Genomic DNA, 13,827 nt, shown 5'->3' with positions numbered 1-13,827 from the left:
CCCCCGAGGGCAATGCCAACGCACGGCAACCCTGTTATCAATAACAAAGATTTGTTAGTTTCATATCGATATCGTTATTTCGCAGAGCCGCATCCCTGGCCACGGGCTACAAGGTGGCGCCGCTGAACGTCAAGGACGCGGTGCTGCTGCCCGTGCAGGTCGTGTTCACGCGGCACGTCGACGGGACCGACAAGCTGGTGAGTTACACTTTCACCACTTACTACAATGACTCGTCCACCTAATGTGGTTAGCGGCATACTGAATTAAGACGCTACCCGAGGTTTTCATCGATTTTTGACAAGTTTTGAATCGTATCTCCTTTTTTTGTACTACAGATAAAATGATAAGACAAACGGTTATCGGTTCTTCAACCTTTTATCTCCGGTTTTGTCCACCGGATTTTGAAAAAAAATGAATACTTATTTTTTTATGAATTTTTTAAACATTGTCTAAAAAAACACTTTTTCGTATCTAGTTTGATGCCAAATACCTCGAAGACAATGAACTTTAATGTAAATATGGGATACTAAGGACTGTATCGTTTATTATAAATACAAATAAAACCTGGTCTAACTGTTGACGTGTGTATTATTTTGTATTACTATGTTCTTAAGGTATACTCTGGGGGTATTTTTAAGCCATATCTGATATAAGAAGGTTTTACATTTATTTTATTTTAGGGACTTTATGATGATTTTAATACCGTCTAGCAATTGTAATTTGGACAAGCCTATCGAGCTTAATTTGAGACTATTTCACCGATTCCTTGGTACGATTTAAAGAAACAAAAGGTTAATATGCTGCCAAAATATGCCATCTAAGTGTCCTTTTCATGATTGCTCAATTGAACATCCACAGAATAAATGTGGTGAATTTTTATCTTTACATGAAAACGACTTTTTATGCAACATTTTGGATTCCCGTCAATTTCTGACGCCAGCGAAATGAGGGAAACAGCTAAAAGAATCTACCGAAATCCAAAGCCTAACGGACATTCATGGCGTTGAACCATGGCTAGAACAGGTCGATAGAAACGCTCCATGATGGTTATATTGTATACCAAAGTCGGGGTTGTCGTAAGTAACATGCCATATTCTCTAAAAGGCCACCAAGCACAGATCCAAAACTTTTTTTCCAACTAAAAGAAATGATTAGACTATGCCCAGATGTTTCGCTTTACGAATCATATGTAATTGCTGTTTACATAGTACGATTTTTTTTGTGTAATATCTCGTCTTGTTCGCAAACCGTAAATTTTCTTGTAGTATTTGTCCAAAATCGTTGTAGTTACTAGACATGTGCGCCGCGCCGCCGCGCCGCCGCCGCCGACGATTTTTCCACGCCGCCGCCGCCGATAAATTTGACCGGCGTATAATCGGCGTGGGAAATTTTGATACCTATCGTGTCTTATTCCATGTTGCGTAGTGAGTAGATAGTGTCAGAGGTATAATTTAAAGATCCTTATGCTTTTTCGCTTATTATTTGCCAGTGAAGCATATTAGCATAATTTTTGTTGTTGCGGTGTTAGCTGTGATAACGATTTAGCGTTAATTTAAACAAGATCTTGTTTCTGGATCTCAGGTTATTATTTGATATTTTATCGCACAGCTTTTTTGTACAACGCATTTTGTTTTACATCAATAGTCTCTTTATTGTCAATTTAATCAGTGAACTAAAGTCAAGAAAATAGCAGGTTCATATCCTAGGACATAAACATGCTATTTTTTTCTTAGAATCTCCAGCAAGCTGTAATTGCGTATTTTATGATTTCTCGTATGATTCTGGTGACACGCATGAGAGTCATCAACAAGACATCAATGTCATCATATGATAGATATGATTTGATTTATTTATCACATAATATACAATTTCATTTAAAAATACACACGATCAATTCTTAGTCATTTTATGGTGATTATCAGCTTCTTTTACTTAGTAATATATATTTCAATCAAAATTATAAAAGTCAGGTTAAAGCTTCGTAATAAGCTATACCTAAACAATGATACCTACTTATAGGAACTTAAATCACCAAATATCTTCACTAAGCTAGGAGTAAAGAAAACAAAGTAGACCTTAATATTCTATAAAACGGGACACTCCAAAGACATTCTGTTGAGCGAATCAACCGGCCAGATAAGTTTACTTTCGAAAACGACGATATCTTTAGTCTTACATAGTTTTCTGTTAAACTTCAGTTCAGACATATGTAAAGTATTCATCATTATATCGTAACAAATCCTAAGTGAGGCGACAGCGGCTGGGAAAAGTTAATATAGATTTAAGGCACTTAAAGATTTTTTTGTGTTTTATTTATTATTTTATTTGTATTTCGCTTAAAAGTAAGTAAAAATACTGCCTAAAATGTAGCGTTTTAAAGTATCCTTTTTAATTTAATATTTAAACATACCGTTGGTAACCATTAGGTAGGTATTGGTAATAAATGGTTGCCAAGTGACATGCCGGGATATAATTTTCGGCAATAATTTAGAAAACACACATAATATGCTTTGGATAGCCTAGTAAATACTCAGAAGGCTTTAATGTAGAGTTTCTACAGCCACGTTCTCATGCAGTATCAAAAATTATGCCACGCCGATTTCACGCCGATCACGCCGCCGCCGCCGGTCAAAAAATCATCGGACGCCGCCGCCGATGATTTTGCCATCGGCGCACACCTCTAGTAGTTACTCGGGAGGATTGGGTAAATATTGTCCAAACCATATGCTTTACGTGATCTCCCAGGACGAAATGTTACTTATTATTAAAGCATTAATTAAACTATATGTGTATTTTTTTAATAAAAATATAATACCAGAAAAAACGGCTAAGTAAAGTTGTATTTATAATAAACGATACAGTCCTTATATTGCTTAAAGCCCTTGCTGTTAATATGATAAGCTACAAAAACATTAGAAAACTAAGGGATTCAGATCGAAGGTCATTGGCGTGGGGGAGCCCCTTAACAAACAGCCTCAAGACAAGTCCTCAGCCAGGACGAGCCTCGCCCGAGGAAAACGCACGCGCCGCCTTCAACTTGCGCCTTGCGCCGCCTTTGACGACCGGTCTGGCCTAGTGGGTAGTGACCCTGCCTGCGAAGCCGATGGTCCTGGGTTCGAATCCCAGTAAGGGCATTTATTTGTGTGATGAACACTAATATTTGTTCCTGATTCATGGGTGTTTTCTATGTACTCGTATATAAGTATGTATTTATCTATATAAGTATGTATATCGTCGCCTAGCATCCATAGTACAAGCTTTGCTTAGTCTGGGGTTAGGTTGATCTGTGTAAGATGTCCCCAATATAAAAAAAAAAACAATCTGCGGTAGCAACACGGTTCCATTTTTACCGCCTATCACTATACCTATTACTTTCGCACTTGTTAGAACGTGACAGGCATGGTGACAGGCGATATAAATGCGACCGTACTAACGCTGCTGGAATACATAGTTATATCTTAGTTTTGTAAACTGTGTCCTTCGTTTTACTTATATACAGTCACCATCGAATATATCGGAGCGGCCAAGGTGCTCATAAATATCTAAACACGCCTCTTTTGTCAATGTCAAGATCAAGATGCTAGAGTGCGTGTGCAGATATTTTTGAGCATATCGGAGGCTCCGATGTATCTCATGGCGACTGTACTGTATCAGCATGTTATCTCTAATCTTCATCTAATCTAATTAAATCTTCGTTTACTGATTTCAGGAATGGGTAAGAATGATTTATAGGGATTAAGAGGGAATTATATTTTGTTACATTAACAGTGTGGATTTTCTTATACTAACCACCATATTTCATCTCATTTTATGAAATAGTTGTTTATTATATTATACTATAATATGTACATTTTAATAATAGGCCTGTAAAATTCTTGGTCTCATGGTATACCCATTTTTATACAAATAAATAATTTCATTTCATTTCATTTCATGTCAGAGTATTCTAAAAACCGACTTTTAATTTTGATTTGGTAAATGTGAAATTAGATTACTTGTTACAACGGTTATGGGTTGTCGGCATATGGTATTAGCTACAAATTTGTTTTGTATTATTTTCTTGAACTACTTAAAATGCTATTTTGAAGCTAACTGCAGCTGACAACTGTGGCAGTGGCAGCGCGTCTAAAATATTATTGCTGAAAGAAAAATGCGTATCAATTTAAAAATTAGAGAAGCCGATGGGCACCGAATTTTGTATTTGTATTTTATAGACGCCCGACCACTGACAGGCCGTCCTTTGTTTACCGGCCTTAGACAATGCAGTTGCCACCTGCGGTCGGCCTCCAACTGGCACATTTAACCTCATTGAGGGCTCAGATAAATCTTTAACCAATCTTGTTACAGATCAAGAGAACCCTCTTCAGCCCAATGAACCCGTACCCTCAGAAGAAGGTCATCACCTTCAACAAGCACACCGATGATTTCTCCTTCAACGTCAACTACGCCGAACTCGACCACATCCCGCCCTCCGAGCTCCCCTACCTCGGCTCGCTCAACCTCACACAAGTCGTCCTGAGCGGAGTCGGCGCGGCCCTGCACAAACACACGGGCGACAACGTCGAACACAAGGGCATCAAGGCACACTTCAACATGGACGACTCCGGGATCCTCAGTCTAGTCAACGTGGAATTCGTAGCGGAAAAAACAGTCACAGAAGAGGACAAAGACAGCACTCTCTCTAAACTGGGCAGCACCATCAGCAAGCTCTTCGGCTCTGATGACGCTGAGAAGACGGAAGAGACAGAAAAGGCACCGGAGGCGGAAAAGAATGACACTGCCAACGCTAATGAGGCTGGAGATAAACAGAATGCTACAGAACCTGAAGCTAAACCTAAACCGAAGATCGTTGTTCTTAAAGAGCCTATCAAAACTGATGAACAAGTGCTAGTCCTGCAACCATTGACTCAAGAACAGTTCAAAGCTTCGAAGGCTAAAATATCTGAGCTGGACGCTATAGACAGGAAACGAGCTGAAAGGGAATCCGCACTGAACAGTTTAGAGGCGTTCGTAGTTGATGCTCAGATGAAAATGGACATGGAAGAGTTTGCAGAGTGTGGTACTCCTGAACAGATCGAGGAAGTCAAGAAGTTATGTGCTGAAACTTCTGAATGGCTTTATGATGACGGTTACGAAGCTCCGACAGAACTCTATGAGGAGAAACTGGCTTTGATCAAGGAGAAAACTAATCCTATCTTTTATAAGCATTGGGAGCACAGAGAAAGGCCCGACGCGATTGCCGCTCTGCGCAGCATGCTTAACACTTCCAATGAATTCTTGAAATCTGCAAAGAATTTCACTCAAGAAGTCAACCCAGAGAAAGACATGTTCACTCAGGTCGAAATCACAGTTTTAGAAAAGAAAATAGAGGAAACTCAAGCGTGGCTGGACAAGTCCATCAAAGAACAGAACGCATTGAAAAAGAATGAGGAGATTAAGCTGACCATTGATAGCATAAGGGAGAAGATGGGCGGTTTGGACAGAGAAGTTAAGTATCTAGTGAATAAAATGAAGATTTGGAGGCCTAAGAAGCCAACTAAGAAAGAGAACAAAACTGAAGAAACTATAGAAGTTACAGACGAAATAAAAGAAGGGAAAGTGGAGGAAAGTGTAGAAAAGGCAGTGGTAGAGGAGAATCAAGAAGAGGAGATTAAAGAACAGGTAGAAGCGACGGAAACGCCGCAGTTAGGTGATGGCAAAGACGAACATTCCGAGTTATAATAGTGAGGTTTTAAATTTAGTCTTATTTATTTTTTACCTTCCAAGTCCTGGGACTTGTTCGCTTTTTGTATTACATCTTGAACTACATCATGCGCGATTTCAATCTATCACATTCAGTTACGTAATGTAAGAGTGGGATGGGCTGATATTGAGCAAGAGATTGACCTATGTACCCTTATGTCTCATTCAGTATCGGTCGATATACAACATTCGTAACGTCTTTGTCATAAAATGTATACATTTTTTACAGTTGACAGTTCTATACCTAAGGTACACGCGTCAAAGAGGACCCGAGGATTCATAATTTTGAGAGTTGGGTTCAAATATTGCGTCCATAATGGCTAGTGTCACAGACAAAACTGCAAGTTCATATTAAACATTACAAAAATTAAAAATGAATACAACTATGGGCCTTTAATTTTCGCGCCAGTACAACCTATGTTTTGATTATTCGCTAGTGTTCCAGGGACAACCCGGTACGATATGGCCAGGCTTGCTTCTTGCACCATCTGAATGGGGCATTATTATAAGTACCACTTAGTATTTATTGTGCGACTTGACCTTTAAAAAACCAACAGTTTTATTTAGACGAATGTTCCAAGATTGTGTGTTTCAAGATTTAATGCGAAAAGCGAGCTCAATTAATTTAATAAATCTCAAAACGATTTCTAGCCGCCTTTGTTTCTTCCAAAATATCCTTTATTTATTGTTGTCTATGGTCTTTGGTTATTAAAAAAACTTTTTATTTTTTTATTGAGTGCGGCTCCTGTCTTGTCTATCTTATATATTTAAGCGGCGACCCCAAGCGTACGACCAGAGGATGTTATTATTATTATATTTATAATAAATGTAATTTATGTGATATAATATAAATGGCTATAGAATTAGAGTTTTCCTGCAATAGACAGGGTTTGCATTTAATTATTTGGAGTAACTTCACCCTGATTCCATTATTCGTTAGGTAGTTCCTCAGTTCTCATGTCCATGACTTATTTATTTAATATCTTCAAAATCTAAAATTGTTTCTTTTAGATATTGTTCAATACCTATAGTGAGTAGTAGTTCAAACATTTTTTTTATTTAATTTTTTTTTATAGTACGGGACAGTTGAAATATGTAGAAAATGAGATTAATATCAGATTTTCAGGTGTATTCTTGAGTAAGGAAAAACCTTCCCTTAGTTGTTTTATTTTCTGCTTGTTTTGCAAATATGCAGAAAATAAAACATTTTTAGCTGTTGTCAAAAATGTCAAATCACTATCTAATATCACTACTTACCTGCTGTTTTATCAGTATCACTAAGTTTCAAAATATAAAAGTTATATCGCCACTCGTTGCGAATTTCCTACTTTACGCACTTGTATCGTACTAATGGACAATGGTGCATTGTGTAAATTCTATTTATTATTGATGAAATGTGTAACGAACTTTATACTTTTTGTGTTGTTTTGTAAAATGTTGTTCACTAAAAGTCGTTATCCATGATCGCACCAATTTAACTCCTTTAAAGCTATTGTTCTTTATATATTATATTTAATTAGTAATATCACTATTTGGCTAACATTTTACTGGAAAAAATATAGAATCTACGTTGGCATTTTATCAACTAGCCATATACGTGCTCGGACACGACATGGAGGACTAGATATCAACTGGTACAGTAAGGTGCATAGATAGCTGATTCCCCTGCAAACAAGTTTATATGAAGGGGGGTCACTTATCTCTGCAGTTTACTGTACATTTTATATATGTGGTTACTTTTATTGAACAACAGTTTAGACTTGTAAGATATACCAGTGATACAATTTCTATTGGAAATAGTAACTTTAAATGAAATCAATCGTGGTTTTGAATTACACAAAATAAAACAACTCGATTATGAACTCGAGTATTTATCCTAATCCCGGCTATTCTTTTAATTCTATACTTACTCCACTCTTGGCATAAAGATGTTATTTACACCTAGGTATCAGTTGTACATAAGTTTTAATTTAAAGTTCCTTAAGTTCCATAATAAAAAAAAACTGTTTAGTCAGCTTCTGCATTAATATCACTATTTGGTGCGTCGGACCATTATGTGCGAGACCAGATTACATAATAAGAGAACAGATACGCTACTCTCATTCTAACGGAAAACCATTAGACTAAATATAAATAAATAAATATTATAGGTCATTTTTACACAAATTGACTAAGCCTTACGGTAAGCTCAAGAGAGCTTGTGTTATGGGTACTCAGACAACGATATATAAAGACATAGAAAACAACCATGACTCAGGAACAAATATCTGTATCATCATACAAATAGATGCCCTTATCAAGATTCGAACCCGGGACCATCAGCGTCATAGGCAGGGTCACTAGTGTCACTACCCACTAGGCCCGACCGGTCGTCAAAAAAAATAAAAAAACTAAGATTAAACATTTAAAGCCGTTCCCTTCAATTTGGCCTTTATGGCTTGTATGGGAACTAGGTAAATACCCCACTATTAATTGTAGTTATAACGTAACGTTGTTATCGTCAATTATTAGTACTCTGCCGTTCCTCGCTAACTAAAATGAACATTATTTACATAATGCAGAGAGCTGGATTTACCATGCTTAAGCTCGTATCTAAGAAAAAACATGGTTGACTCTTGAGGTCGTGTATGCTTGCTCGGGATCGTGATTTGAGTGTGGCGTATCGTTTGTAGGTATATTATGTAATCTGCGACGTATTTAGTAATGTAATAGTAGGGTAAAATACCCATTGATCGTCATCGAAATTACCAGTCGTTGACACCCATCAGTTTCGTAGGAATGATGCCAATTATTAGAACGACGTCCATGGAAGGACCTATCTGAAATCGATTGCTATTAAGAATATTTTTACATAATACAATGCAAATGTTTACATCTGAAATCTGTCTGTAGCAGAAAAACAGCGTGAAACAAATGTATGAGTTTTAAAGAGTGTACCTAACGTTTAAGTGATATTTCTTTATGTCCAGTCTCAAAAGGAAAATAAATGATACAATGAAGTACCTATATTCTGGTTTTATTTATTATGGTTACATGTAAAATAATTCCTAGTCAATACACTGTAGCAACCCCATAATAGTTATGTACAGCCATCAGATACATCGGAGCGACCAAGGTGTTCACAATATCTGAACATGCACTCTAACGCCCTGACAATAGGGCGGTGTTCAGATATTTGTAAGCGGCTTAGCTGCTCTGATATATCTAATGCGACTGTTCCATCGCCCGCACTGTTAACTGACAGTTCGTAAACCTTATTACAAAAGGCATAAGGTCCACCGATGGACAGTTAAAAGTGGTGCTGTTTGTATAAGCGCCTGAAATTAGCACATCCGGCACAATCGCGCCCGCGGAGACACTTCGATTAATAAAATATAGAGTCGGCGGCGTGTGCACACAGCTTACGAAATGATAGCGGCCATCGATAAGCGACTCTTTCTTGCCTAACCATAGTGTAGGTAGCAAACCAAAAGTCAGTAAATAAAAACAAAAAAACTGTGTCCATCCCTTTCTTTTGAGTGCTCTAGTATACTAGCAGCATAAGACAAAAGACAGTATGATTCACTAAAATCTATACATATTTGAAATGAGACAGCGCCTGGCTAAATTTCATATCTTCGTGTTTTGAAGCTTTTACGAAGAATTCGACGTCACAACAGGCGTAACATTAGGTAAGTAAGTAGGGACTTGTATTGTACCTATATACAGGGTGATTCCGGGGTCGTGGAGCAAGCGATCAAGGCATGATACACAAGCCCATACTGAACAACTTTTACTATGGGACCAACTCCGAAATCGCGAAAAAAAAAAATTGGTAGTTTCATACATTTCGGCCGATCACATGTTGTCGTGTTCTATGAGAAGGCCAGTTTTTTTTCGCGATTTCGGATTTGGTCCCATAGTAAAGCCAGCGATCAAGGCATAATACAGTGATCGGCCGAAATGTATGAAACTACTATGTATAAAAATACTATGTATGAAACTACCAATTTTTTTTTCGCGATTTCGGAGTTGGTCCCATAGTAAAAGTTGTTCAGTATGGGCTTGTGTATCATGCCTTGATCGCTTGCTCCACGACCCCGGAATCACCCTGTATATATATATTTTTTTTTTATTATGAATGGGCTTACTCATGGCCACAGACTAGCCGAGGCGTAGACGTGGCCTACGATGGAGCGAGCTCGCCCAGAAGGTGCATGTTCACTCTTGATTTGAAGGTTGCCGGGTTATAAGAACACGGAAATATAGACGCCGGCAAGGAATTATAGGTATAGTCTGCGGCAACCAACTTGGCCGCTACTGAGCAGCACACTTGAGTAAAAAAGTGTGAAACCCTTATCATTATTTTGGCATAAGTATAACATTTTAAAAAATATACCAAGTTTGATTGAGTATGACCTGGATTATCGCTGCCATAATGCGACATGCTTTATTAGAATAGAAAACATTACGCGCTATCCCCAAAATTGTGGCCTCAGTCCAAAATAGCGTGCGGTAGTGCGAACATCGCGTGTGAGACTCTTTATACTGTTTATACCGGCGACATGGGCTTGGCCGGGGTTAAAAATGACATCAAAACATTATTCCTTATTATCAACACACTTGTTGGGGTAAGTGAAGTATTTCCAATAGGTAAATGTGGAGAAGGTATAAAATATTTGGTTGGGAACACCGTCATAGGACAAGAACTATATACATACAGCTCAGACACAGTCAAAAAGGAAGAGATTCGCTCCTTATGCTCTAACGACCTGCTGTAGGTAAGTGGAGCATGTGTACAAAGCAGACATCGTAAATACTTATTATAGCATTTTTGGTGCAGCGGAGTGATGTTAACGGAATTGGTATGGACAATTCCAACTGAAATGGTAAATTAAGGTTCATATTAACGTAATTAACGCTAATTAATCATTAGGGTTGAAATTGTTTATACCAATTCCGTTAACACCACTCCGCTGCACAGAAGATGCTATAAAATTTACGATGTCTGGTTGTACAAAGGCAAGAGTTAGAGGCGACGAAAGAGTTTTTCGCGACCAGAGAAATAGTAGTTTTTAAATATATTGAATTTTTACTCGTACGTTTTTAATCAAGGATAAATGCCATTCACACGGAAACTATGTAGACTACCTAATGCGAGTGTACTAATACATATAGTACATTACGAATTACGATACAAGTGCGAAAAGTAGGAAATTCGCAACGAGTGGCGATAAATTGAAACACGACGAAGGGAGTGTTTTAAATCGCCACTCATTGCGAATTACCTTTTCGCACGTGTATTGTAGAACGTTTTACAGCCTAACATATGGCCCTTAAAATTTTTGACATAGGCACGTAAAGTAGCACCATATATAGATTGTAGGTACTGATGTAAATAACAGAAAGGTTATAGTTATTTACCAAATAACTATAACCTTTAATTTGGATTTAATATGTTAATAACGCTCGTGTATAATTTTCAGTTAGTTCCCGGGTTTTTGGTATTGTCATACGTTCTCGCAGACGGTATCACCCGGGGGATGAGACACGGACACGCCCCCACCACCATCGTGGGCGGCGTGGTGGGGCTCCTGACCCTCGGTGTCACTGTCCTCGGCTACTGCGGGGCCATCAAGCAAAATAGGGTCATGCTGTACATAGTAAGTCATTTGTGGTATTGTAATACGGTCTCGCAGACGGTATCACCCGGGGGATGAGACACGGACACGCCCCCACCACCATCGTGGGCGGCGTGGTGGGGCTCCTGACCCTCGGTGTCACTGTCCTCGGCTACTGCGGGGTCATCAAGCAAAATAGGGTCATGCTGTACATAGTAAGTCATTTGTGGTATTGTCATACGGTCTCGCAGACGGTATCAACCGGGGGATGAGACACGGACACGCCCCCACCACCGTCGTGTGCGGCGTGGCTCCTGATCCTCGGTGTCACTGTCCTTGGCTACTGCGCGCGGGGCCATCAAGCAAAATAATTATGGTCATGCTGTACATAGTAAGTATTGTTCTGAACAATGTTTTAAATATAGTATCAACGTTCAGTAAGTTCAGTCATAAGAAAGTACCGCCAAATACGGTCCGGTTATTATAAGGTTGCCTACTTTAAAAATTTCATATTTTTATAAGTTTGAGTGGGTTCAAATTTTGTGTCCACGTTCGCTATATAACTAGTACCATAGACATTAAACATAAAAACAATCTTTGGCGCCTTAGGTGTAGGTAAAGTTTTAATTGAAGTATGTCCACCGAGTCATTTTTTTTTCAGTACTCTGGCGCGATGGCGGTGTCAGCAAAGATAAACATCGTGTCACTGTTTTTGATCCAGCACTTTGACACAGCAGTGACTGCGACAACGATTCTTAATATTGTCGGAACGGTAAATAGTACCTCGTTTGTTAGCTTTAGAAAGTATTTTTCATCACACCAGCTCGTAAAGGCTCTCTTTATTCATCAGAGAGTGATGAGAAAGTTGCATTTTATCTATAGTGGCAAAGTAACTTGATGCACAGTTGTTTAATCTAGTAATTTATTCTCATAATATTAAACTTATAAATTTATTTCATTTAGAACATATCAAGCTTATTTAACTTAATTGTAAGTACCGTAAACCGGGGTTACTTTGATTTGCGGGTCGACTTTGATAGCAACTTCCCTCCGCTACTAAAGTCCTTGTTTTAACGAGTTGAACAAAAACTTCGCAGTAATTTTTTCTTTATTGGCAACACTGATAGTTGTTTCACCGCGCAGTAAGCGGATGCGAGTGTAATATTATTATTTCGTCTAGAAAAAAAATATTAACGGCGGGTACGCTTTTCTTTCTGATTTTATTGGTTGAAAAAGGTTGGACTGTATTTGTGTCAATAATTAATACATGTTATTTTATAGTGTCTTACGTCAATCAGTGTTGATGCGCGAGTTTATAAAAAAATACCTGAATTTGACAACCTCCACATGCGCACGTAGCCGGGGAATCCATGGGTCGGGGTGTCTTTGATCACTTATACGTGGTGAAATTGATCAAAAGATTAAATAATTATTTTGACAGCTTAGAATTTTTTTATGTATTTTTTTCAATAGTAATGTAATAAATAGGCATCGTTTGAGTCAGTGGAAGAGTTAGAGGTTGCAGAATTATAAATTTGTATCTAGGAGTTGATCTCTGGAACTGCTTAATTGCTTATCTGATTATAAATATTCTTTTACCCGTTTCTTCCATACCGTTGTCGTATGGAATTAAGTCTATGGGTAGAATTTGGCTGTATTTTATCCTGCGGCTTTGCTTTAGGTGTTTTATTATACGTGCGTAAGGCCACCAGCCCACCAGGGCATTAATTCTACAATAAATAAATATGCATTGTTTTTTTATCGAAATAATGCCATAGATAACAAAAAAATATCGGGTAACGAGACTACAAAAAATACCAAGAAGAACAACTTAATGATGCAATCGCAAACATTGGCACAAAATCTATTCGTGCCGCATCGAAAGCACACAATATTTTTTATAGAACTTTATACAACAAGTATAAAGGTAACATATCAAAAACCCGGGTGCACAGACCAAATTTACTGAAACGGAAAAGCTTGCAATTCAAAAATCTGTTGCTAAGTGCGATGATAAGTTAAATTCCTACGTTATTTATAGCAAATAAGCGCTTATTTTTTCTAAGTTGTATCATTTTGTATGATATCAAAGTAACCCCACACCTTAAAAATATAAATAACTTAAAAAGTACTTAACCGATTTTATTTTTTTTATTTTTTACGGGCTTTTTAGCGGGTCTACTTTAGATTGTCAGCAAAAAAATAAGTGGTTTCAAAGTAACCCCATTCTCAATATAACTTTGATCGCGTTGTTTTTATTTTTTTCTGAAAAAATTATAAGTCCTAATTTTTTTTTATTTGGCAGGCGGAAAGAAGAGAAAAAACCGATAATAATCGGTAAAAATATAATAATATTTTTATTTCATATTTTTACGTATATTATGATCGTCAAAAAATGGTGCCAAACTCTAAAATTGATCAAAGTAACCCCGGTTTACGGTATTGTAACTGTTGTTTAATTGTAGATTGATTGACTTTTAAGAGA

General features: G+C 37.7%; 1 protein-coding gene across 2 annotated transcripts in view; it reads left to right on the top strand.

Annotated features, from left to right (window-relative positions):
* Nucleotides 1-8,748, top strand: part of LOC134671165 (hypoxia up-regulated protein 1) — a 36,020-nt gene extending 27,272 nt beyond the window's left edge. The window contains exons 8-10 of one of the 2 annotated variants that reach the window (XR_010099194.1): nt 86-197; nt 4,348-5,853; nt 6,213-8,748. Coding sequence is in view for 1 of the 2 variants with exons in the window: in XM_063528939.1 (XP_063385009.1) it covers nt 86-197; nt 4,348-5,721 (1,486 nt within the window). In the remaining variant the exon portion in view is untranslated. Of the gene's footprint in view, nt 1-85; nt 198-4,347 lie in introns of both variants that reach the window. The other variant, XM_063528939.1, reaches the window with a different exon arrangement.
* Nucleotides 8,749-13,827: the final 5,079 nt, after the last annotated feature.

This window comes from Cydia fagiglandana, chromosome 15, assembly GCF_963556715.1.
Source record: "Cydia fagiglandana chromosome 15, ilCydFagi1.1, whole genome shotgun sequence".
Classification (NCBI taxonomy): Eukaryota; Metazoa; Arthropoda; class Insecta; order Lepidoptera; family Tortricidae; genus Cydia; species Cydia fagiglandana.
This window is presented reverse-complemented; position numbering and strand designations above follow the sequence as displayed.